Source organism: Molothrus ater, chromosome 1 (genome assembly GCF_012460135.2).
Source record: "Molothrus ater isolate BHLD 08-10-18 breed brown headed cowbird chromosome 1, BPBGC_Mater_1.1, whole genome shotgun sequence".
NCBI lineage: Eukaryota > Metazoa > Chordata > Aves > Passeriformes > Icteridae > Molothrus > Molothrus ater.
The window spans coordinates 19,261,846-19,288,800 of NC_050478.2; the positions used below are offsets into that span (position 1 = coordinate 19,261,846).

General features: G+C 39.3%; 1 protein-coding gene across 2 annotated transcripts in view; it reads left to right on the plus strand.

Moving 5' to 3' along the window:
* Positions 1-416: 416 nt before the first annotated feature.
* The window catches only part of NEBL (nebulette), a 244,546-nt gene continuing 218,007 nt past the window's right edge, over positions 417-26,955 (plus strand). Inside the window, exons 1-2 of one of the 2 annotated variants that reach the window (XM_036379158.2) lie at positions 417-866; positions 1,866-1,960. In XM_036379158.2, coding sequence (XP_036235051.1) covers positions 798-866; positions 1,866-1,960 — 164 coding nt within the window. In that variant the 5' untranslated portion in view covers positions 417-797. The remainder of the gene's footprint in view (positions 867-1,865; positions 1,961-26,955) is intronic. The other variant, XM_036379157.2, reaches the window with a different exon arrangement.

Below are 26,955 nucleotides of genomic sequence, written 5' to 3' on the forward strand. Positions count from 1 at the left end.
GAGACCCGGCGAGACCCAGCCCCGGCCAGGCTGCAACGCCGCTCCCGAGAACCCATCGGGCCGCAGGGCTGGGGGAGCGCACGGGCGTTCCGCACCCGCTGGAGGCTGCGGGGCTGAGGGAGGCCGCGGCCGGCAGGTGCCCACGGGCGCACGGCCAGGCCTCGGGCCTCACTTCGGGGAGCTCCCCGCGGCCCCGGCAGCGCCGTCGCTGCTCTCCATCTCCATCTCGCTCTCCATCTCCATGCTCATGTCCATCTCCCTCTCCCTCCCCTTCGCAGGGGCCGGCCCCGCCCCGGCGAGTCCCGGGCAGGTGCGCCCAGAGGCGTAGCGGGTCCCCCCCCGCAGCCATCTCGCCCCGCTCGGGGCGGCTGCGGCGCGGGGCTCGCCCTCCCCTTCTGCCCTCCCCTCGCTGCGGGCCGCGCCGGTGGGCTTGGCTTGGCTTGCGGCTGCAGCGCGGGGCTCGGCGTGAGTCACGGAGCCCGCGGCGCGGCGAGCCGAGCGCGCAGGCACACGGGGGAGGCGGCGGGGGCGGGCGGCGAGCGGCGGGGGCGGCAGCGCCGGCTCCCCGCCCGCCCACTCGCACATGCTGCCGAGCCGCAGTCAGCTGGAGCGCCGCTTCCTCCACAGCCGCCGCCGATGACCTCCTCGCCCGCCCGCAGCCGCTGAGGACCCCCGGCGTCCCCGGCAGGGCAGGGGATGATAGATCGGCCTCCCGCAGCCCCGTCCAGCGCAGCCCGCCGCACCGCAACCTCGGCCGCCGCCGCCCGCCGGAGCCGCCGCCCCAGAGGAGCCGCAAAATGAACCCCCAGTGCGCCCGCTGTGGCAAAGTGGTCTATCCCACCGAGAAAGTCAACTGCCTGGACAAGGTGCTGGGGCGCGGGGGAGGGCAGCGACGGCGCCTCCCGGGCGTGCCCGTCCCGCTCCCCGCGGCTCCGGCGGGGCGGACAGGGCAGGGCCGAGCCGGCGGGGCATCGGGGCGAGCCGGCAGGTGGCAAATGCAGCGTTTCGAGGGCCGCCGCTGCGCCGGCCCCCGCGCTGTCACCGCCGGCGGGGGCAGCCGCCGTGTCACCGCTGCCGCGGGGCGAGCGGGGCCCGCAGCGGCCGGGGCGCCCTGCGGTGCCCGCCCGGGAATGACGGTGCCCGGCTCCCGCGGCCCCCCCGGCTCCCCGAGGGATGAAGTTGTAGGCGGCCCTTTCCCGGGTGTAGTTGTCCGTGCCTCCCCGAGCTGGGGGGTTTCGGGTGCCCCTGGCGCCATGGGCGGCTCGGCGCGGGCAGCGGGCGGCGGCAGCCCCGTCCCGCGGGGGTGGCCCCGGTAGCACCGGTTCCAGCCCAGCGCGGTCGGTCCGTAAATAACAACAGCGAGGCTGTGAGAGATGCGCCAAATTACTGTCCCCGGAAAGGCAAGGCGAGGCAGGAGAAGCCACAGGAGGAAAATGCCGTATTATGTGCTAAATTTAGTGTCTGTGCGGCGTACCTAAAAGCCAGCCGTCACATTAGTTAGTGATTGCACTCGCGTAGTATTGCATTCTTAGCAAGCGGCATGGTTTTTTTTGTTTGTTTGTTTGTTTGTTTGTTTTTTTAACAGGGAAAACGTCAAACTCCTGCTTTAGTTATCTTTAAAATTATCCTGGCAAGGTCAGCATGCAGGGGTCTTGGCATTCACCTTAGCAGAGAATTTACATTTCTGACAGTGTTTCAGAAGTACCTTTGGTTTCATGTGAAAGTAGTTATTTTGATTTAGTTGAGAGACCTATAATGCATGGCCAAAATATTGACAAGTAATTGTGTTTTTATGTTTACAGTACCCTAACACTGCTTTCAAAATATCAGTACCATAAGTAATTCTACTTTACATTTATTTACAGTACTGGCATAAAGGATGTTTCCACTGTGAAGTTTGCAAAATGGCTCTGAACATGAATAACTACAAAGGATATGAAAAGAAACCTTATTGCAATGCGTAAGTATTGTAAATGTCAAGTCTTGCAGAAATGCACATGAAAAGAAAACCTGGCTGTGGATATTGTCAAATAGGTATTGTCGTGCTGTAAAAACTTAATCTAGAAAGAGCAGTGCAGTCTAGAGCAGTTCAGTATCTTTTCAGATGGGGTATTCTACTTGCATTGGTGTGATAGAAGATTAAACTATTTGATTATGATGTGTTTAGGCAGTGTTTTCATATCAGATCTGAGGATACAGGGTTTTTTTTCTCCCAGAAAGTGTTGGATCTAGTGCTGACTCCTGCTACATTCATTATTGGCAGTGCTGGATTACAGTTGTCCATTATGCAGCTCTCTATTCAGGGTTATGGACCTGATCAGCATTTTGTAATAAGAAAACAAAGTGCTTCTCGGTTGTGTAGTTTACCAGAGACAATACCCTGTTAGAAATCATGACAGCCTGTTTTTAAAACTGTTAGTTTTTCCACATATCTCATATTTCTAAGCTAGGAATTTACAAAACTCTTGCTTCTACTGCTTCATGCTATTTTGCTATTCTCTTAGATTTTGATTAAGAACATGGATTAATTTTGGTTTGATTATACTATAGTATATTCGTGTTGCGTTCAACTTTTAGATTTTATTGTTGTGTGGATTTTGAAGTGTGCTTTGATATTTAGTTTGCAAATACTACAGAAGAGCATTTGATAAACTGAGAGAAAAAGTTGCTTATTGTTATTTGTACCATGCTTCTAAAATTTGCTAACTGCATTTCACTGTGTGTTAATCTTTAGAAACCATTATAATATGCTGTTTTAGAAGGATAGCTCTTAAGATTTTGGGCTCAAATGTGATCTTATATGTAACTTGGATGTTGTTGTTATTTTCACCTTTATGTCTTTAAAACATGTTTTAAGAGACAGAGTTTTGAAGCTATGGACATGTTTTATTTTTCTTTAGAAATATTCTCCTATACTTGACTTAAAATATTTGTTTGATGTTGAGGTAGACAGTCCATGGCTGGCCATGACAGAAAAGTTTAACAGCCTACAGTCATTTCTTTCAGGCTAAAATTGAATCCAGTCAGTGTCTAAAATACAAATTATGCTATAAATCTGCTGTGCTGCCAAAACTTGAAACACCTGTTTCAGTGTGCACAGTTGTACTTGGATTGCTTTAGGAACATATGGAGTTACATATGTAACTTCCTAGCTTTCCTCCAGTGCTCCACACAGTATAGAGGGTGACATTAGACCTCTGCTAACAGAGTGTGGTCTGCTGCCAGTGCCACGGGCTGGGAGAGCCGTGCAGGAAGGGAGTCCTGCTCCAGCAGGTGGGATGCTGCAAGCTGAGACTAACCCAGAGTGTTGGCCCTGGATGGGACCCTGCATGTGGTACTGTCTGAGCTCAAGTACAGGCTTACATCCTTTACAGTAATTACAACTCTGATAGGTGCCTTTTACCTACACTTTGGTGGTTGAATTTCAGTGATGATACTTTGGTTGCTCAATCTTTCTCATCTAATCAGATACTTACTTGTACTTAATAAGACTGTTTGTTTATAAAATCTCCTCCATGCTGATACATGGGGGTTTCCAAGCTGTGCACATTTAACTTCTGTTGCAGGAGAGTTTTTCATATATGCAGTTATGGTTTGTGCATGTCCTTCTGTTGATGGATGAGGGGGAGTAAGGATAATGGATGGATCTGTTATGTACCATTTAGGTGCTATTCTTCCTGGCAGTTGCTTTAATGAGCTTTGTAAGAGTGAGCCTTGAAAAAATAATCTTTACTTTTGAAATGTCTCTCAAACCTAATGTATGAAATAGCAAGTAGCAATGTAAAACTATTTAAAGAATGGGGGATTTTTTTCCATTAAAAGAGAGAAAATATAATGTGTAATATCAACAATGTGCATTTTGGTCTTAACTTTTAGTAAACTAATGTTTGGTGGGATTTTATGCCCCCCTTTTTTAAATTAGAAACTTTAATCATATAATGTAAATAATTTCAAGTGTTCTGTGGAACCATGAAGGGAAGACTACGGTCTGCTTTGTGGTTTCGACAAACCTTAATATTTTTCAAAGGACAGCTAAGATGTTTTTGCAAAACTGTGTTTTTAAAATACATCTGGTTTAAATTTTGAGATATTCTTTGCATCTCAAAGGTAACTAATTTGCAAGGCGGACACCATTACAGTATTTCAAATTATGATGTGTCTTATTCTGTTTTTATTAGTCAGAAGCAAATCCGTTTTTATGTTAAATGCTGCTTGATCATAAAATCTGCAAAGAAAAGAATGTAAATTTACTCATACAAACACCTACAAACACTTGACAAACAGTAATTACTACTAAACTGTTTATTGAGGCCATCCATTGATAAGAGCTATTTGTAGATAAAAGTGAAGAAGTATGCACTAATCTGAATGGGAGAGGAATACCATGAAGTTGTTCAACAGGTTTGGAAACCATAGTTAGTTTTTCATAAGGACAAGTTGGAAAGCATGTATCTTTAATAATATCTGTATGTGCTTTGATAATTCACAGGTCAGATAAGTTTATTGAATATATTTTGACCTTCGGTCTTAAAATCGTCCATTCTTTTGTTTATTCAGGGGCTGAAATGAATGAATTTTGTTACTTTACTGGTAAAGATAAGAAAATATTTAATTGTAAAACATAATTGGTTTTGTGTTAATATAGCAGAATGCTCACCTGTGATTGTTCAAACTATATTTTTGGTGGAGAGAGTCAGGTCAGACATAATAACAGGAACTAGCAAACCACGAAGGAATATATTGCAAAGTACTTTAATTCAGTGACCATTAGAAAAGGGCAGAAATATTTGTAAATGCAGGATCCTGCATTTTTTAAAGGCAAGTTTTTTGTTGGACATTTTGCCACATTTGCATCTAAATGATTGTGTACCTTCCTTGTGATAAAGAGACACTGATACCGAAAGTAATGACTGGGCTACGGACATAGCTTCTGTAAGTTGTAGATCTATGTAAGATTTTACAGCAAGGTTAAAGGGAAAACTTCATCTCTGTGTGTATGTGTACAGTATGGCTTTGAAAAGATCATCTTTGGATCATGGAATTTTTACTATTTGTCTCCTTTAAACCTTTCAGTTCTCTCACTTGTAGAGAAAAGGTTGAACAACTTTGTTCACTCTTCCCTCTCTTTTTTATTATTTACATAATTTGTGAGCTGTTTGAGTCAAGATAGTTACTTCTGCTTGTTTGTGTAGTGCTTATGGTATGGTGCTTTTATCTCAGCTGGGACCTCTGAGTGGTACAGCGCTGTATAATAACTTACAGTATTGTGTTTCTCACTTCACTTGCATTAACATTTCATCTGAAAGGCCTCATGTACAACATCTTGAGGCTTGTAAATAGATGCACATGGACACTGTGGGGTTTTCCTTAATGACTTAAATGTTGCCTTTTCTTTGAAGTCTGATTTAGATATGCCATGATTGTGGATTGCTGCCTGATTTGTGAAATAATGTTGATGAAACAAAGAGCTCAGATAATTTTGCAGTTCAGCCAGGTGCTATGCATTGACTGAGGCAGGTGAATGAGCCATTCTTTGATGCAGATCTGAATCCCTATCGTACCTTAATATCTGCAGATAGATATTAAATACTTAAACAAGTTATTAAATACTTGTTTAATATACATGGAAATGTCAAGAAGAAAAGTTGATATTACTGTCTTTTGCAAACTCAGAGCTGACCCTTCCCATCTGCAAATAACCAACATGATGCAAGGAAAGGAATGGCATTTTGGCAACTTACCATTTGTGTTCTCAAGCTTGTTAAATGATTGAATCATGTAGGATGATTTTATGGTAACTTATTCTTACGGATGTTCATATAAATTCTCCTTTTGACAGATTCACTAGACCAAAACACAAGACTACTTTTTATGCAAAATGTAGAAGCTAAAATGCATATTTTTGGAATATGCTCTCTGCATTAGCTTTACCTGCTGATGCAGACAGACTTTCCTGGGTGTGTGAACACATCCAACAGAGATGTACTTTTTAATTTCTGCAAAAATAGTAGCTTCAAGTTCCATAAATCTGATATACCTTCTTGCCAAAACAACCTCACTATTGCAATAAATTTTTCTGAAATACTTAGTATCTAAAATTTTGCTAATTGCCTGCACACAGGGTAGTTTCATTCAAGTTTTTATATATGACAGCCACCATATGGAATGGTTACATAACTTAAAATTTAAATCAACTGTCATCAGTCTTAGTGTGGATTGTTGACATGAAGAAAAACTTATAATCACTTATTTTTTTCTCCTAGATTTAATTTCTTTGTAACTGGTGCCAGTAGGAAATAGATATTCACATACATTTGAAATATTGTGATGTTGTTAGAAGTACTACAGCTTTAATGTGCAAGTGCAGTCAAACCCTACATTTTAGGATACTCTAGGGGAGAGGTAAAAAATGTAAAAGTGATTTTATATCAGCTTGGAAATGATAAGAACATGGTAGAACTTTCTGGAGAGTCACATGGTCTGGAAAATAGAAGCAGTTCCTTTTAATCAGTGGATGAATGTGGTCATTAAGTGGAATCCATCATCTTGAAAGGCAAACTTATGTTTAGAACTTTGATTTTAGCTGTGAAACATGAGTGCTTTTTATTTTTTTTTCTCTACCAGTGAGAAGATTTCAAGATGATGACAAGGAGTGTGATGATATTATTCTTACTAAAAATAGCTAGCATTATCTTAGTTTTCAGTATTGATTTCAGCAGGTCGTTATTTCTCAATTTAAATATGTCAGGAAGAAAGAATTTTATGTAGGAAGCAGAGAGAATAAGCCTGAAATCTGATGGGGCAACTTCTAAGAGTTGCAGTAAAGAGAGTGCACAGAATAAACAGGCTTTTCAAATTCTTCATCTTGTTTGGAAAAGGAACAACCCATAAACTCCCTTGCAAACCTTCCTAGAAAGCAAGGATTGCACTTCATCACTTTATTAGCTTTGTGTATTGAAGACTTTCCTGTTAAACTGAATTATTAAATGGGTAATGGAAATAACAGAATTGGTAGAAAGACAGCTGGGAAGGGTCTCAGCTCAGAGCCAATTACGCTTATATCTTTAAAGTCTATTACTTCTTGTTCAGCATTGTACGAGTATGAAGTCCAGTATTTAAAAACATTTGTCCCTCCTCCGCAATCTCTTCTTTAAACAAAACAGCTCTAACTCTATCCTCATCCTGATGGATTGTATTTTATATTAATTATTGTTTCTTTACCTTTAATTCTTTCCAAAGTGTATATATGTCATTTCAGTGCCCAGTGGGACATTACCAGAGCTGGTACAACAATAAGAGTACTTGTACATAATTTTTCTCTTAAATCCCAGTACAGTCTTTCCTTTTAATTTTTTCTGTTGTAAAACCTGAACTATTGTTAAATTATATTTGGATTCTTGTGGGCTATGTTTTTATGCAGAATTGCAACCTCAGCAGTGGTTATTATCCATTATCTGAGCAGTTAATTGTTCTTGGCTAAACACAGAATCTTCCACTTGGTTCTCATTGGGCTTTTTTTCCCTAGGCTGCTTCTCCAATTTGTCAAGTTCATTTTATATTCTAATTTTGTTCTCTAATGTGCTTACAGCCCCCTCCTATCAACCTGTCAACCCTCCCACCAGAAAGCCTGGAAGCAGATCGCAAATTTAATAAGTATAATCTTTATTTCATCACCCAGATTGCTACCTGAGGGCCTAGAAGGATACTGGGAGTAATATGTACCACCATGGTCTGATGCAGCCTTCCCTTCTGTGGGGAGCAGTGATCAATAAGAGAATTACTTCATCTTCTCTACCTATTCATGGGGTGCTAGATCAAGCATTGAGTTCTGTGTGAGAAAAAGTAAAATTGTGAAATAGCATAATCATGGATATTTTTGTAGACTCTGCTTAAATATAAGGGACAGCTATAGTTAGAAGAAACATACATTCCTGCTGCTCAGTTCTGTGTAATTCAGCATTCTGTCCAAATTACTATTGGTGGCATCCAATAATGTAAAGTAAAGCTGAGTCTATTTGCTAGAGCAGTTGAAGGAGCTTCTTAGGCAAAATATATTTAAGTCTCTTAAAGGTGTTTGATGCATATATTTAAACTGTTCCAAGAAGACACATAAGAACACTTTGTCAGAGTTGCTGAATAATGTGCATAAGGCAGATGGTGGTTAGTTGCAAAGTAATTACTAAAGAATAATCATCACAGACACTCAGATCTTGGGAAGGGTTGGGCTGTTTTTTATTGCTATGACTGCATCTGATTAATGGGATACAAACCCATTTCTTGGGTTCTGTTTCAACATGTTTAATTGGCCATGTCCTGATTTCACGTTTGGTCAAGATCTGCATCTATTAATTGCATGGTGGGCGTGCAGGGAGAGGACTGTCAGCTCCAGCAGGTCCCTTGGTTTTCATCATGGAAAACTGTGGAGAGCACCATGGTGACCTACAGCTTAGTGCAGCCAAACCTGCTTCCCTGCTGGTCCTAGGGGAGTAGAAAAACAACCCCAAGGGAGATGAATTGTTACCTTTTCTCTCAGAGCAGGTGAATTCTCAGATTCATTGAGCCAGTTCTGTCATGAGCCAGTTCTGTCATTGAGCCAGTTCCTGATGTGAGTATAGGGTCTGTGTTTGGAATTCACGTTTTAATATTCTACCTGTAGGTAAAATATTGTTGTTGCCCCTGTTGTTGCTTCAAAGCACAATCACAATTTTGTATTACTTACGGTGTTGATGGGACAAGTAAATAGAAAATAGGCAGATGAATATAATACATTTAATTTTCTTTAATTTTATTCGACTGAAGACTGCACTAAGCATAGATAACTTTGCAGTGTGGAATCCTGACCTGTTACCTGTTGATGTCTTGACTCAAGTGTGTTTTTAATATCTATAATATTGGTCATTGTAGATAGCAGATAATTTCTCCAAGGAAGAACTTATGCATATCCTCAGCACTTTCAGTCATAAAATATATTCTCAGGGGATTGTGATTGAGACAGTAAGAGGGTTTTACTTTTCAGTAAGAGGGTTTTCCTTTGCTTGCTAGTCTTTTAGCAACTGTTGATGGTTCAGATAGTCTTCAGTTTTCTTGCTGTTGCTTTCTGTACTCAGTCTTAAAGGTCGATGAAGTTAATTTCATTATATTTATTAAAATACTAAGGCAACAGAACAAGAACCATAGGTGAAATTTTGTGATTCCACATAATTTGCTTCTTTTCATTGCATGGCTTAAGTTTTGGAACCAGTTGTAACAAGCCTGTGAAGTCTTGATGGCATGGTTTGATAACAGCTTTGTGGTTTAACTGTTTGGGGTTTTAAATGTTCTAAACCATAGAAATTCCCATCATATTTGCCAAAGAATTTAAGTGTTTTTTCACTTGGCTGAATTTGAAGTTCTGTGCCGCTCTGCTAATGTTGCTGGTGGTAGCAAATAAACCTGCTGTCCTGAAATGCTCTCTCTACTTTATAAAGCTTGAAGAAAAATAAGTATGTTGCAATCTTTCATACAATTTTGAATTTTTTAGAGCTGGTGATTGCCAGTTGAGAAAGACAGCATCATGTCAGTCAGCTCAGTGTCAAGCAGCATGTGTTGCTGTTTACATACAATGTCAGTGAAAGCTTACTGTAATTATCCAGACAATAAACTATCTTGGCTGAGTAGTCAAGTACTTTTCTTTTAATAATATTGAATATTGTGGTGTGCTTATAGAAACTTGCTAAATTTAGGGATTGTAGAAGTTACAGTGAAGGCAGTGTTCGGCTGTGTGGTGTTGAAGTCCCTTGAAAAGGAGACAGTAGGCAGGACTCACAAGGGAAAAGTTTTCCCTAAGAGGAGGTGGGCAAAGTATTTGTTGAATAACTGGTCTCTTGTTATAAATGACACCAGCCAGTTCATGCTGCCTTCAGTTATGCCATCTCATATTGCAACTTTTTGGAAAACAAAAACCCTGCAATTAATTCTGCTTAATTTGCAGATCAATCAATTTCTTCTCTCTCTGCCTCCCTCTGTCTTCTGATGTTGGAGTAGATGTTACATCAGAGTTGGCCAAGCTGTTTTCCCTTGCTTTCTCTTCAGGTTGCCTCTCTAATTTTCATTTGTAATACAGGCAAAAGTCTGGCTGATAAGTAGTGCAGAGTTTTTAGTCTCTTGTATTTCCTCCTCCCCATGTCTCCTGTTTTCCTTCTCCAAAAGCTTCTGTTCTTGGTTGTGCAGCACTTGTGTGGTGGTAACTGATCCCATCACATCTTAGTAGGAGCAGGGCACAAAAATGTGTCATCAGTGTCACACTTGAGACTACAGCAGCTTAAAAATGAAAAACTAATTGTAATTTGACCAGTTGTCATTTAAGCATATATTGCATAGGCTTTTCTGGAAGTGCATAGTTACTCTTTAAAGAGGATTTCTAAAAATGTAGAACTATATGGATACTGGACAAATTTCCTTTCATGCTTCACAGTTTCAAAAATTCACACTATGTTTTTTTTCCTCTTAGGAGAGAAAATGTGTGGAGGTAGTCCATCATGTTCTTTCTCTCTAAATAGTAGGTTTTTTTCATGCAGGTGTATTGGTATAATGCCAGTTTCACAGATTTAAAAATAAAGTTGTGCTGCATTTTAATTTAGTTATACCTCAGGTATTCTTTTTAAACCTGGCAAACTAAGTGGTAAAAGCTGTTTTTGTTTTGTTCTGTTCCAGTTTTACTCTGGAAGAATCCAATACTTGTAATGCAATTCCTTTTGACACAAGAAAACTGTATATAGAAATACTTAGGGAAAAATTTTAAAGAAAAAAAGATGCTGAGTTCAGACTTAATTAAAATGCAAGTGGCTAAGTTTGTGGAGGGGAAAAGTGGCAAGAGGAAATAAATTGACTGAATAAGAAAGCATGGACTATTTCTGCTGAACAGTGTAGAATGGCACACATTCAACACAGTAGGGTGTTATGTTGCATAGTATTGGTTGTGTGTATCTGCAGATGCAGAAGGGAAGACATTTCTGACTGGATTTGCTCAGTCATGCAAAAGAAAAAGGACCAGTGTGAGGATTTCTAGCAGCAGAAGTGCTCAATAAGTGTTTGATCAGGAGATGATTAATATTGTTAGAACTGGCAGCATGCTTGGTGTGTTGCTGCTGTAAGGGAGGTGCCAATACATGTTTTAAAGAAACTGCCTGGAAATAGGTTGAAAAGCAAAGCTTCTTAGAGGGCTTGGAGCTACAATTATGCTGTAACAGAGGAAGGTCTGAAGTAGTAGTATATTTTGAAGTAGTTGGTAGGAATTTGTCAGGTGATGAAAAAAGAGATGAAGCTTGTTAGAACAGTTATTAGCATATTGTTCAAACACTGTCTCATTAGCTTGAAAGTGTTAGGAGTAATGGAGAAAGTCTGGAAATAACAATGTATCAAAATATATATTTAGAAGAGTAATATTGTCTGAAATATGACACCTCTATTAATTTCCCCAGAATTTAGCTCATTTAATGGTGATGTCTACTTAGACTAGGGGAAAAGAAGAGGGTGCATCCAGAGAGAACAAGGATAGATGGGAAAGAGAAATAATTTATAAAAATGTTGGCTGAAGTTTTCAGTTTAGCAATAGCAAACTTTCTGAGATATTTGCACTTTTGAGTGTTTGATTAGGAATGGGCTGCTATCATCACGAATCCTGTCATGAGCTTTTGGATTATTTTGATTTGAAGATTAAAATGGAGATTAAACATTTCCAGATACCTCACTATTTATACTGCTTTGTTGCTTTTGTTATAGTTGTCTTAGAAATGTTAGAAATCCGTATTAACAAGAAGGAAAGAAGCTGGAAGGATAAAAAGGAAGACCAAGTAGATGAGCTTGGATTGAGTTAATGCTCAGTCTGCTCCATGCCATGCTTGACACAGTAGTCAGGTCTCAGTTCTTGCAGAATATTTGGTCAATCTGAGTTCCTTTAATTCTACCATTATTTTAATGATAAATGGATATTCAGAATAGGAGGTACTGTTATATGAAATGTTGATTAGGTTTATTGCCAGTGCAGGCACTGATGACTTCATCTGGGTTTGAGGAGCATGCAGTGAAGTGATTGTTGTGAAGTTAGAAATTAATAAGAAATATTGTGACAATTGGGGAAAAAATATATTTTTTCAGTTTTATACCTCCTGAAAAATATTTCTGTACACTGAGCTAGGCTACCAAATATTGCTCCTAGAAAGATGAAAATCTTGAGGGCAAGCTATGAAGTGCAGTGAGAGTCATGTGAAAATGAAAATAGTGTGTGCTTAGTTTTTTTGGTAGTCTAATTCAGCAAGGGTAGATTGTAAATACTCTTTTCTTTTTCCACTGAGATGAAGGTGGATATTCTGAGCAGTGATAATTTAGATTGGTGCTGTTGATGCTTTGCATTTATTAATTATGAGCAATTTAGCATAACTAAATATTTATTTTTGAAATTTGTCTTGAAATGTAAGAGATCTACAAAGATATTTGATTCTATAGGCTACCAAGCTGCTTCAGTACCTGTGGATATTTTTGTAAAACTTGAAAAATGTAGCCCTATTTATAAATAATTATTTTCTCCACTAGTTGTTTCAGGAAGTTTGGATAGACATTCTAAAGTCTGAATACAATCTGGTCAAGCTGTGTACTTATTCCTGTGTTAAAGAGCTTTCAGGATGACTCCTGTCTTTGTGGAGCTGAGACTTAAAAGAGCAGCATTCAATTTTTTATACTGATTAAATGCTTAACTTTCATGACCATGCTACTGCTGCTGTTTCAAGCCTCATTTGGGTCAGCAGCAGGAGTCTCTTACTGCCCAAAAGGCAATGACATATTATGTATCTTATGCAAAATAATGCTGCATATACAATATATTAAATGGAAAATTTAAGCTTGTTAGGCTGGGTGTGGATGATTAATTTTTTGCTAAGTGTTTTTGAGAGAAACCTTTAAGAAAAGAGGAACTCTTATTTACACAGTTATTTTTCATTACCCAACATAGAGATTATTTAAAAATTTTATTATGTTACCAGAAACATCTATATCCCTTATATACAACAAGAACAACAACAAAGGATACTGCTTTGACTAGTTTATTGATAGTTTTAGTGTAGACTCTTACAGTTGTGGTTATTTTAGATTTATGTCCTTGATGTTTTGTTATCACAGTAACACAACCAGTAATGTCTTTACTGGTTTTACATATTCCTATGCAACATAATTGCATAGGAACTGTCAAAGTTAAAGTTAAAATGATTCTTTTACTTTTCCTCCCAACTGTATGCATGCCTGCCTTCACATGAACCAATTAAGAAAAAAATCTGGATCTGAAAAGGTGCAACTGTAAGTGCAAAGCAAAAATCAATAAATTGTGTTGTTCCCCAATCTTTATTGCATATTAGTTGAAATGTGGTTATTCTGGAAAGAGCTACATTGGTCATTTCAGTATATATATTGCTTGCAATTTTTATTTTGGCAGTTTAGGTCAATGAGACAATTTAACAGTAACAGATTTTTTTCTGTCCCAATGTAACTTGGGAGAATGGTTATTTGTAGTTGCCCCCAGAAAGTCACACCTTAAAATAGGAATGCACTGAACACTTGAAAGGAAAAGATCCTGCAGAATCAGAATGTCATTTCTGCTGTCATTTTAAAAGTGAAATACTTGAAGAGTACTATCATCCATTATATAGTTTGTTTGTGGAGTGCCTGTTATTGTTGTAGTTGAATACTTTTTTACCCAGGGGATGTCAGTTATGTAAAGCTGATGGGCCAGTGTGTTGTGAAACAATACATGTCTCTGAGGGGGGCTGGAATTCTTCATGTCCTGGAACATCCTTTCGAGGACTGACTAGTAAAAGTGAAGACAAGTAACTGAAACAGCCTTGCCATAAGTGTAGACTATTGAAGGAGATTTGAAAGAATTAAATACTCAAAAAATGCCATGTGAATGGTAGCTTTTACCATATGGTGGTAGTTTTTTCAGACGCAGTATTTAAGGGGACCTTTTAAACATTAAAGGCAATTTTTGAATGTGAGTGCAACTAGTCATCTTAGAACTGTTGCTTGTATCTCCTAAACATTGTAACTCCTAAACATTACTGGAAAACAGAAGTGTAGACAAAGTCTCTGAAAAGTAATTGAAAAAATTAATTGAAGTAGGCCACTAACTACTCTACATTCTTTTTTCTCAAAGGGTGGAATTAAGAAATACAGCCTTTTGTACATTTTCGAATGTTCAATTTGTCACCCTTCTCCTAGCAGGAGAGATGTGCTCAATGGCATATCTTGTGGTTTGATTTCAATTGTGTTGTAAGCAGAGCAGCTTTTGTTGACTTTACAAGAAGATGCACACATTAGTATAGTGGATGATGTTGTTAGTTTATATTTTGACTGACATAAAATATAAGTCATAAAAGACTCATAACCATTTCTCTAGGACAAGAAGTATGTAGAGCAATGGGGAGAGAAGTACTTACTGTGTGGTACCACTGGCACAGAGCAGTGGTAAATTAAAGTGCACTCTTGGTGAAGATGAATGGGGAAGTAGAGGAATGTGCCATTCCAGCAAGGCTGGGGTATGGACAAAGCTGTCACTGCAGGAGAATTTACAAGAGAAAGAGCTCTACACATATTTTATGTTCTTTAAATGCTTAAAAGATGCAGAAGAACTTAAAAGCCATGAGTGAATAAAGCAGGCAAGTTTTCCTTTCTGCTCCATCCACATAGTTTGTTAAATGATTCTCTTTGCTCTGGTAGCAGAGATCCTGCCAGGAGTGCATTAAGCATCATGATTAATATCTGTCACATGTTTGTTCTCTCATCTTCTCCCCAGCAGGTGGTGTGTATATGCAGTGCACTTTTTTTTTAGGTTTAAAGAAAAAACTCTTTGCGAAGATGCATATATGTGTAAAATGAGGCAATGTTAATTAAGTGGAACATGTGCTTGGAGCCAAAAGGGCTTGTAGTATTTCTGAATTCCTGAAAACTGGGCTGAACAAGGAACAAAGTATCTCCAGGAAGATTCTGTCTCCATTGCAGCTGATCTCTTGTTCTAGGGATGGCTTGTGAGGTAATACTAAAATAACAATGTTTGTCTCTTAAGATTGGGCTAACACAGCCTGGACTGTAGCGACCATACCCTGATGAGTCTGGGATCTCAAGGAGCAAAGTCATGATCCTGAATTTTGGAAAAGTGAACTTCCAGTTGTTGAAGGAGTTGGTGAATGAGATCCCCTGGGAAGTTGTACTTAGGGACAAAGGAACTGACCAGAGCTGGCAACTCTTTAAGGCCACTTTGCTTAGAGCACAAGAGTTCTCCATCTCAGTGTATAGGAAATCAGGCTGGAAACTGGCATGGCTGAGCAAGGATCTGCTCCTCTCACTGAGGAGTAAGGAGGGAATGCAAAGCTCATGAAAGAAGATCAGGTGACTTGTGGAGAGTATAGAGGTGTGGTTTGACTGTGAAGGGATGGGCTCTGGAAAGCCAAGGCACGGAAGGAACTGGGCTTAGCAAGGGATGTGAAGAATAGTAAGAGAGGATTCTGTAAGTCAGAAAAGAAAGGGCAAGGACAGTACACCCCTCCTGAAAAATGAGGAGGGAGAACTCACAATGGATTTGGAGAAGGCTGAGGTAGTCAATGACTTTGCCTCAGTCTTTGCTGGCAGCCAGACCTCCCATATCACTCAAGGCTCTGAGCCTCCAGGCCAACTGTGTCCTGGGCTGCATCAGAACTGCAGTGACCAGCAGGTCAGGAGAGTTGATTCTTCCTCTCTCCACCCCACCTGGAGTGCTGCATCCAGCTCTGGGGTCCCCAGCACAAGAAGGACATGGACCTGTTGGAACTAGTCCAGAGCAGACTATGAAGATGATCAGAGGGGTGGAGCACTTCTCCTATGATGTCAGGCTGAGAGACTTGGGGTCATTCAGCCAGGAGAAGAGAAGGCTCTGGGGTGACCTCATTGGGGCCTTCCAGTACTTCAAAGGGATTTACAAATAAAAGTGAAAATTATTTTTAAATGGATACATGGAGAGAGAACAACAAGGGAATGGTTTTATAGGAGATATTTAGATCAGGTGTTAGGGTGAGATTCTTTATTTATGGTGGTGAGGCACTGGAACAAGTTGTCCAGAGAAGATGTGGATTCCCCCTCCTTGGAAGTGTTCAAGGCCAGGCTGGATGGCCCACTGGGTCAGCAGCCTGATCTGGTGGGTGGCCTTCCTTTCTGTGGTGGGTGGAGGTTGCAATTATATGATCTATAAGGTTCCTTCCAACCCAAAACATTCTGTGATTCTATGTTTAAGTTTTAGTTGGGTTTTAAAACATTTAGTCACATTTGTTATGAGGTCATGTAACTTGAACTTTGAAACTCTATGGGAAGGCAGGACTGACAGGGGCAGGAAAATTTTACATGCTTACAACAATCTCTTTTGCTTAGAGAGTATTCTGGTCCACTCTGTTGGAATTGGAGCTTCCTCGTGTTCCTTGATAAGCCCATAGAATGTCTGAGTGCTGGAGTGATGGAGACATGCCTGCCAAGTGCAGCCAGTCATTAGAAAGGTGCTTATACTTCTGTATTTCTGACTGGAAAAAAGTAGTTTTTTCCGTATTGGAAGTGCGACAAAAAAATTTAATCATTGCATTACAGTATTCTTCTTTCACACTGTGTATGTGAGTATGATATCTTCTCTTAAAAGTTGTAGTAATGACTATTAATAGATTATTTAGAGTAGTATATTTTTGTATAGTTTGGATACTGTTAAATGGCAGAATGAATTGCATATGATGAATAATGAAATTATTTTGAAAAATTTTTTAGTGATTTTGTCTGAAAAATACACTATGATTGTTAGATCTTTGCAGGGTTCATTGTATGGTAGAAATGCCTACAACTGATATAAAATAGATTTACATTTTCTGTGTATCTAAACTATTTGAACAAACATAAAACTAAGCAGTCATTCTTCCTTTAATATGAACACATTCTACTCTCTTTGGCTGGGCAATGTGAGGTTGTATTTGGGTACTGTTACCTTGGAATTTTAATCTTATTTACTCAAGGTCTTGGTTACAGTTGCTTAGTAACATGCTGTGGAAAATGGATCTGTTGATTTATGATATCTACAATATCCTTGTAATTATAGATGTTGAAAGGAAAGCAAGTGCACAATATGGGTGTGTATTCCAGCTGTGTGTACGTTTCTAATAGCTCCTGTTTTCACTATGTATCTTACAATGTGTCTTTGTAGGGCCTGGTGTTTTATGTAACTCACCCCACTCACACCTTTGTGCCAGGTTTCGTGGTAGCTTTGATAATGCTGTTTTACAGCATTTTTAGGTGAATCTGAAATCCTGAGATTTAGCAGGTAAGTCCACTGGACTGCAGTTCCACCATGGCAACTATTTTCTCAGACTTGCATTGATATCAGGAATAAATCAATAGCTGTGTGTGTGTAAGAGAGGCTCATATGCATAGTGTTACACTCACATTCCTGGGAGAGAGAAGTGTGTTAGAGATTAAGCATCATGAGACTTGTAAAACATCTTTCTTGACAGCTGAAGGAAGTATCTAGAGAAGTGTTGGCTGTTGAGTGTTGCATGTCTTCAAGTACTTAAAATTACTGTATTTTAAGGTTTCCTGAAATGTTTAAGGTCTCTCGTTTCTTTGCAAACAGGGCTCAAGATTTCTGTTTACCTCCTCTGCAATATATTACAGAAGAATTTAGAAATTGAGAAGTTTTTAACACTAGCTAATTGTTTAAAATGCCCTGTGAAAGCAAAAATTAAACAAGGACCTCTGGGACAGATGGAGTGTTATTAAAATCCTAGAGCCTACTTTAATCACAGACCCAACCCCAGGAAAAAATGCAAATTAATTTAACGAATTTATATATAAACCAAACTGAAAGTCTTGTATGATGAGACCTGAATTTAGTCTCTTGTGCTTTAGAATATAAAACTCAAAAACATTTAAAAAACTGTGAGGCCAGATAACAGGAGGTTTTGTGCAGGGCAAAACATATTGGAATGAAATAATAATAGTTTTGCCTTTCTGCCTACTTGTATTTGCGTGTTTCCTTGTGACATGAAGTTATTCATGAGGTTCCTATGAGGCTGAGAAAATTCACAAAGGCAAAATACATCTAATTTCTTCAGGTTTCTTCTCTATGTAACGCCGGAATGCAGAGATAATTATTATTATTTTGAAAGTGCCATTCACAGGCCTCAGCTCAGTTAAATGTTTCACTTCCTGCTTTCAAATGCTTGTAACCTTTTATAGTTGTTTTGCTATTATATCTCTTGACTGAAAAACTGTGGGTGGCATTCATCTTGCCTACCTTTGACATATCCCACACCGATGTACGTAAGCCAAAATCATTGTAATAGTCCTGTTTTTGTAGTTGGTGGAGAAATAAATGCTTTAAGATTTCAGTTCATCTGACTCATTTTATGATAGATGAAACAGACTTTATTCATCATTAATTAGGTTAACTTAATCTGCATGAGTTGGCTCAGATACGGAGGCTTATCTCTGATGAAGTGAATTTTCTGTGAGAGAACCAGTTCACAATGGCTGTCCCTGGACAGCTGTCAGAACCAAGTATCTTAATTTTCTGGGCCTCATACCAACTCAGGTTTCCAGTCCTTTGGTGTTTCATAGGATTTGTGTGAGAGAAAAGATTTCAGTTGTTCTGTTCCATTTTTAAGCCTATTTCTGGGCTCTGCCTGTCACCTCACTGCACACTGCATCTCTGCACCATTGCCTTCACATTCTTGTGTTATTCGAACCTGCACCATAAATGTATAACCAAAAAAAAGCCAACTACAAAAAGATCCAACATTTTGTATCTCAAAATATTTATCTCATGGTTTTAGAAAGAAAACACTCATTGTTCTGTTTTTGGTGATTGTTTTCTGCATCTCCAGGTTGCACTTGAAGGATGGATTCACAGCTGGTCCCCACAATTCAATAAAGATAAGGACAGACAGGAGAAGGTCCAAAAGAGGGCCACAAAGATGATCAAAGGGCAGCAGAAACTGCCCTTTGAGGACAGATTGAAGGCATTAGGTATTTTCTTCCTGGAGAAGACTCAATGAGGGCCTCACTGCAGTGTTCCAGTACTTACAGGGCAGCTACAAAGAGGCAGGAGGCTCTCCCTTTGCAAGGAACTGCATGAAGAAGACAAGGGTACAGGTTGCATTGGGAGAATGTTTATCCTGACATGAGATAGAATTTATTACAGTAAGAACATCCTCTTCAGGGATGTAGCAGAGTCTTCATCACTGGAAGTTTTGAAAATGCAGTTGGATAGGAGGCTGGGTAATCTCACCTGGGATGGCTGTCCCATGTAAGGCTGATCTGGATGGTCTTTTGAAGTCCCTTCCAACCTGGACTGTTCAGTGATTGTATGATAGATCTGAAATTTATGTCAGTATTGTCTTGGTCTAATAACCAAAGAGAGTTGTGAATTCCTCAGGCATGGTTATGAGGAAAATTAGGCAATTCAAACAATTTATTTTGTATTGATGAATTTATGGAGATTTGATTTGTTATCAGCACTCTTAAAACTGACAGTGCAGGGCTTATTCAACTCAGATTTATGAATTTTGAGCTACATGTTAGACTGACATTTAAAAAAAATATGTCATATAGCCTGAGGAAAAAAGGTTTCACAGACAATTAAAAATATTGCAAAATGTCTGAATTTAGTCATATGCCTTTTTAAATCTTAATGAGAAATATAGAGTAACTCAGCATTAAGAATCTGTGCTATTTGGAAAATATATTTCTAAATGCATTTCTTAAAAGAAAGTTACATGGAATTGGATTGGTCTCTGAGACTACATGCAGAGGAGAGTGAGGTAAAAGCTGTTATGACATCCAGAAGTACATGATGATACTGTATGGTAGGCTGTCCAGTGAGCAGTGACCTTTTTTTTCCAAGACACAGGATTTCAGTCACTTGGGGCACCCCTGCAGCCACACAGCAAAAAAGGGCCATACTCTTCTATTTAGGATGTGATGGAGTGCTGGTTTATTTTTCCTTTTTTCACTGAGTTTATTTTTGTCCTTTCAGAGTGATTTGATTAATTGGTATTCAGTGTTTGGAAACCCTTTCTATAGTCCTTCATTAAACAAAAAAAAATTAATTTCCTCAATCCAAGTCAGCAATTTATCTCTTTTCTCCAGGCTCTCTATTTGTTTTATACTCTCCTGTGTGCTTTGTTGGTCTTTTATTAAAAAGGAAAACATATAAATTCTTAGACAGGAGATCTCTGTTAGGAATTCTAACCTATGTGTATATGTTAGAATTACTCTATACCTAGTAATTCTTAAATTTATAGAATATTGATCTGTCCTTTTTAACATGTACAAATACTATGAATTGTATTAAGTAATGAATTCTATAAAAATCTGTCTTTTTCTGCTAGCTTCTAAGCTCAAGGAAAAATTTTGCTGCTGTTGCTGATAATTCTGTAGGCAATGCAAGCAGTACTTTCAGAATGCTCTGCTGGTGAGTGATGAGCCTTTTTGATGTACCAGGCTCTTGGTTGGCATGAGGGTGCTCGTTAGTCAGGGCTGCAGCACCAGCCAGTTCTGCTGACTGCACCTCTCATAGCACAAAGCTGTGGCCGTGGCCTGGCAGAGGCTTGACCTGCTGTAGGTAGAAAAGGGACCATGTTGTGCCACTCTGCCTGTACAAGGACCAGAATTCTCCCTTTTTTCTCCAGGTGAATTTCTGCCCACAGCAAAGCATCATGCTGCCTTTCTGGCCATATAATCACTCACTTGGTAATGAAGTTTTCACCAAGCGAGTACCCACCTTGTTCAGTCTTTTAAGTGTTTACTTCCCAGTTGTGTTGAAACTTGGAGGCTGCTTTCTGCTGTTGCTTTTAGGTGTTTGCCTGGGCCTGCTGGATAATGTGCACTTAGAACATTTAAAAGAGCAAGATTCAAATAGCTGTTATCCTTATGATATTTTTTCCCTGTTTGATTAACAAAAGTGAACAATGAATATTTTGAGGTAGGAAAAAACCTTTACTAATATTTTAGAAATGCAGGTCCTTCTGCATTACCTTTAGATTTCCTTCTATATCAGTACAACTTGTCTTTACTAAGAAAGAAACACTGTCACAGTTCTGTTTGGTTTGGTGGTTGATGTTATGGGTTTATTGCTAACTAATAACATAGAACTGTACTTCACAGAGAAAAAGAAATCCACAGTTGGCCCGTGTATGGCTGTTGTCTGACTATTTTTGTTGTCACTCAACAAAGTTTGATTAACAACTCACCAAGTTGTTGATTAACAAACTTCTGAAAAAACCTTGAGGCTGGTGAGCCCAGTAATCTGTAATCTGATGCAGTGAGAGAAGCCACAGAAATGTTTTCTTTGAAAGAAGATAAAATTCCCTATTTTAAAAGATTGTTCTTTAGGCATTTCATACTTAAACTGTTACATAGTCAGATATTTTAATTAATGGGAAAATATTCCATTTGATTTATTGTTACTTGTTCTTTTTGAGGGATTCTTTCCCTTCTAATTTAGTTGTGGAGTGAAATTTTGCATAAGATAGACATTTAATATTAAATTTCTGGCCTAGTTATAAATGTACCCATAATCTCATAAATATTAGTCTGACATTATCTGTGAAGTGAAAGGGAAGTTATGAATACGCTTCTTGTTCTGTCTTTATAATACCTTATATAAGATGTGTACTTCAGACTATACATACATTAGCATTTTCTTTTTTCATAGAACATTTCCAGTGTAATGAAAAATTAGAATTTGTGGACATTTGTTAGTTTGCTTTGAATATTGATTAGATTTTTGGTGGAAATATATCAGTTCCATAATTATATTCTTTGTAAATAAAATACATGGAAAAAATAGTGAATCTGGCCAGATAGTGCATGTCATATTGGTATGACTAGCATTTAGTGTTAATTTTAATTTTGTCAATTAATATAGTAATGTATAAAACAAGAAGAGTGCACCTCCTTAACCCCAAGTTTCTTTACTGATGATAAAATCCTATTTGTTGAAAAATAAAAGGTGCCCTTCATGTTTGGGTGTTCCCTTAGGTAATGATGAGAGTGAGCAGGCCCAATACCCGTGGAGTCCTTTCCTAATGCACTGCTGGAGGGACTCTAAATGGCAGTGGGGGGAAAAGCCCAGGCTGTGAGAGTTGGAAAGTTATGGCTGAGCTGGGTAAGGGAAATTCTGTGGAAATGCAACTTACTTACTGTTTTTACAAGCATTTTCATTATTTCTTACAAGCAAAAAGGCACCAAAGACTTGTCCTTGCTTTATCTGGCTTATAGTAGGCTGGGTAGGACACCAGTTATTTCAGTAATTGGCACACAAGGAAGTGGTGCACCTAGCAAAGTGCCTGGGGCTATTTCAGCTCCCTGGCATGAGTGACCAGGTATGTACCCAATGCAGGTCTGTGCTAAGAAGTTGAACTCGGCACAGACCAGTAAGGAAATAAGGTAATGATACCTAGTGGTAGAGAAGAGTCATTTTTTCGACCCTAAGTGGAAATAAATTAATATTAATGAAGGCACTAATAAAAATTAAATGATAAATCAATGTAATTATTCCCATAGTTCTGTGTGTCTTTTTATAAAGAAATAGCTAATGCACGCATTTGTCTTAGTGTAGTGCATGGAAGAGCTAAAGACTGGAAACCAACTTTGCATCATTTTAGCCTATCTTGCACTGCAGTAGGACTGTGTTTCCCTAAATTATGCTGACAATATGTTTTTCTAATCTGTTCTTAAAATTTAGTTTGCTTAGAGTCCTTGTTGTGTTATGTCCTTATAATTCTTATTTTTTCTGAAATCCATCTTATTTTCTGTAGCTTTATCTTGAATATTTTTCTTCTTTCCTAGTGGATGTTGAGAGCAATTGCTAGCTCTGCTTTTTTGTAATGTTTTATATAGATTGTAATGCTATTCCCATAACTCATATCAGACTTTCTTTTCAGACTGAAAAATCCCTAAATTCCTCTAGTCCTTTTTACCACTTAAGGAAACTCTTATACTTGCTGCTGCTCTCCACAAATTCTTCCTAGTTTGTTTTTTTTCATAGTGACATTTACATTTTAACAACAGGATTATATATTATACTGATGACTTGCATTTAGCCTGTCTTCTCTTGTCACTTCCAGAGATTCTCTTCCCAACTGTTGTATAGAAAAAAATGAGCGAATGGAAAAAATTATACTGAAAACTTCTGGGAAGGTATCTAAAAGGAGGAATGCATGTCAGGTGGCTCAAACAGACATCTCCAAAGAACAGGTTGTTTACTGTCTGTAGGGAGCTGATTATGTGAATGCTTCTGTCATATTAATTTGCTTTCATAGTGCAGCTGATGCCACAAGTTGTAATCCTCTCTAGGGGGTGGTGCCAGTAGGGCAGCAGGCTGTGGTCATGGTAGAGTCAGAGTGCATTAAGAAGAGCCATGCTGCCCAAGGTGGTGGTCCTGTCCAGCTAGAGAATTTCTGGGATCTGAGGGGACCTAATTTCTGTGCAGGTCTTCTTGGTTCTGCTGGATCACAGAACAATTTCTTTCTTTGCACCTGAGTACTCTTTATTCTCTTAAGTGAGGAGACTGACTTGCTATGCTCATGAGAAGCTCTACATAAGAACTGATTTGTGTTCTATTTGTTTTTTCAAACATGTTTTGAAATTATATGGTAGGATACTATTCCAAATAAAAAAAAATAAAGGGTATAAACTTGAATGTGTATAGGTTTATTTCAAGGTACCATGAAGCATTGCTTCAGTTATTAGGTGCCTGTATTTTCTGTTTAAAATGTACATTCATTGAAGAATTATTGGAACATTGTGAGGGCAGCTTTATTGCACAATTGCATGATTTGTAAAAGATGCAGTGAAAGCACCTGAAATTAAAGGATGTATTTGGCCCTGTATCACCTTCCTGTTTAGTATTGAAAAAGGTTAAATCCCTCCAGACATCCTCCCAAATTCCCTGAGAGAAACAGCCTAAAAAGCTGGCAGGATTAAATGTTTCCGCAGTCTTCTGATGAGAATTGCAATTCACTTCGTATACTGAGTAATTAGGGATCAGACTGTCTGTATAAGACGAAATGTCAAGATGCTTTTAGCAGAGCCCCTGTTTCTGAGGAAGAGAACTCTGCCTGTATTCCTGGATATCCACATTCAGCAAAGTATGCATGAAAAATTGGGAAATGAAGTGAGCAAATATTTTTTAATTCTTTCAACTTTCATGACTACAAATATAACAGCAATTATAATACCTTCAGTGTTCTTTTCAACCTCTTCCAGTCTTGTAACTTGCTCAGCATGTGTCTGTTTTGTGACAAGGAGCATAGGTTGATCAGCAAAATGTACAAGAGTATTTTGATGTCATTCAAGCAACTTCTGGATTTACTTTGTAGATCAGTTTACATGCATATATGAGTATTAAGTATTAATGTAATATAATGCCAGTGTATTACACATATTTTCGTCTTTACTCTGTTTAGCCCAATACACAGGACAAATGTGCACATACTCTCTGATGCTCTTCCTTATGTGTTAGATAGATCAATCCTATATCTTACTGATAATTATGCAAAAGTCAAGAAAAGATTATTCATTGTCAAAAAGACTTCCCTTAGCAAATCTTCACTAAATCCAATAAACTCCTGCAACTGTCATGAAAACTTTCTCATCATCTTAATTCTCTTTGAATTTTCTCTGCTGAAAGTATATTAGGTGTAATTTACAATGTTTTTTCCTCTTCTGTTAAACACAGCATCTCTTTCCATTTAGTTTAGTGACAAAGTAAAAGATGCTGTCAAGTTTTCTCCATGTGTGTGGTCCGCCAGCAGCTGACTGGTTAGCCACTCTTGGAGCAAAACAGAAACAGGGATATCAGGCCTTCATTTCTGGCTTCACCTCTCATCTTTTACTGTAGGTTTGTACTTGAAAGAAACATTGGCATTAGGTACTTTTCCTGTCTCTTTTTTATGTTAGAGAATAAGTTCAGTAATTCTTTGTGGTGTTTATTCGAGTGACTCAGCGTGCAGAGGCTGCCAGGATGAAGGCGTGTGAGCTCCATCCATAGCTGTTGTCTGGTCTGAGGGGTTGAGCTGCTTGAAATCCAGAGTTGTGCATCCTGCCATGGTGGCTTCCCAGACCAGTAGTTTCTGCTTGTCTGCCTCAGGACTTGAGTATTCCCATCTCACCCACCTAAATCCAAAGGACAGTAATGACACACTGAATATGATCTGGGTCTGGGAGATGAAGTGCGGGAGTAGGCCACTCAGGGATAAGGCACTGCCATATCAATGTTCATCCTCCTATTTCTTTTCTAAAATGGCTATTTGCTGTTCTGGGGTTGGTACCAGGTTGGTACCTGGTATTTATGGTTATTAGTACAACAAGCCATCAAGTCAGTTTCAAAAGGAGTATGGGATCTGGGGTATGGCTCTTAGACCATGTGGGTCTTAATAACCAGGTAACCAGTTACACTTGAGATTTGAGAAGAACTTAGAGAGGACCTAGAAATTGTGTCTGGATGGTACTGTGATAGTAACACCACTTGTTGCTACCACAGTGGAGATCTTGTAGCAGGACTGTGCCCTGCTGTTTACCTGTGCATGTCCAGCAATTTTGAGCATACTTAGGCTGGTTGTGATGATGTTGCTTCACCCAGCAGGCATGGTATCAACGGTGCACCAAGTGTCCAAATTACACAGGCCCTCCTTGTGCTTGGGTTTAAACAGATCTGGGAGAAGGTCAGATGCTGCTGGAAAGCAGCATCGAGGATGCCTGGTTTGGTGAGCTGGTTGTGAGTGGTTTTTAGTTTTGCTTTCAAAGATATTTCTCTCTGATATTAAAAAAAATTTCTTGAAGTTCTCAAGCTGAAAACTATCACTCATCCTCTGGTGATGGGAATACTGTAGAAGGGGCGTGGTTGGGAGAGCCTATTTACTTTTTTATTTTAAAAAATACAACGTACTCCTGCCTCTGTCCTCCCACGCACCTCCAGGAAGGAGCAGGACTTTGATCTTCCTGTGAGGAGGGATTCAGGCCCCTCCTTGCCTGCCAACCAGGGCGCTGCAGGAGCAGCTGGAGCAGAGCTGAGCCCCGGTGCCTTCCCTCGCACTGGATGCTAAAGAGCTGCTTAGCAACGCCCCAGCCCGGGGAGGCTGCCAGGGGAGACGAGTTTTCAAAGTGAGATCTTCTATTTAAATATTTCTTACAGTGTACAGATAGCTGGAAAAGAGGGCAGCAGGCAGAATGAAAGCAAAGAAACTGCGGAGGAGGAATGAGAAATAAAGGAAGGGTGTCAAGGCTCTGAGTGAGCAAGGATCCAAGGAAAAATAAGAGAGTAAAATTGGAGAAGGAAAACCACAGGATGCAGGAGGGAGCGGATGCGATTACAGCAGATATTCAGAACTGAAGGTGCTAGAAGAGGAAGGTCTTCATCTTCAATGGATATTTGGCAATAAAATATTACCAAAGTGAAATGATATTGAAATAAGATGATACAACTGTGATGATTGAATTTCTGTATTGCTTTTCTTTCATTCACTTCTTTTCAGAATGAATTCAGAAACAGCTAAATACAATTATGCAGTAACTATGCTGCATTAGTGTTCACAGTAAAATGACTTAGTAGCCCTTATTAGGAGAGAATTAGAAAAATTAGAGTTCTGTTCAAGTTATTATGTCTTAACTTTACAGAGAGTTATTTCTCTGAATTTAAGATAGCAATGAATTAGTTTGTATCACTAGATGTGCTTTCTCCTCTTTTTTGTATAGACACAGATAAGTTAAGAATTTCATTTATCATCAGAAATTTTTTTATTTGATGAAGTGGAGAGTTGGCAACATTGCCTTTCTCTCTAGTTTCCTTGGCAGCCACAATTGCCCTTTCCTTCTCCCTTATGCTTCTGTGCTCCTTGAAAATTCTGTCTACTCTATTATCCTTGA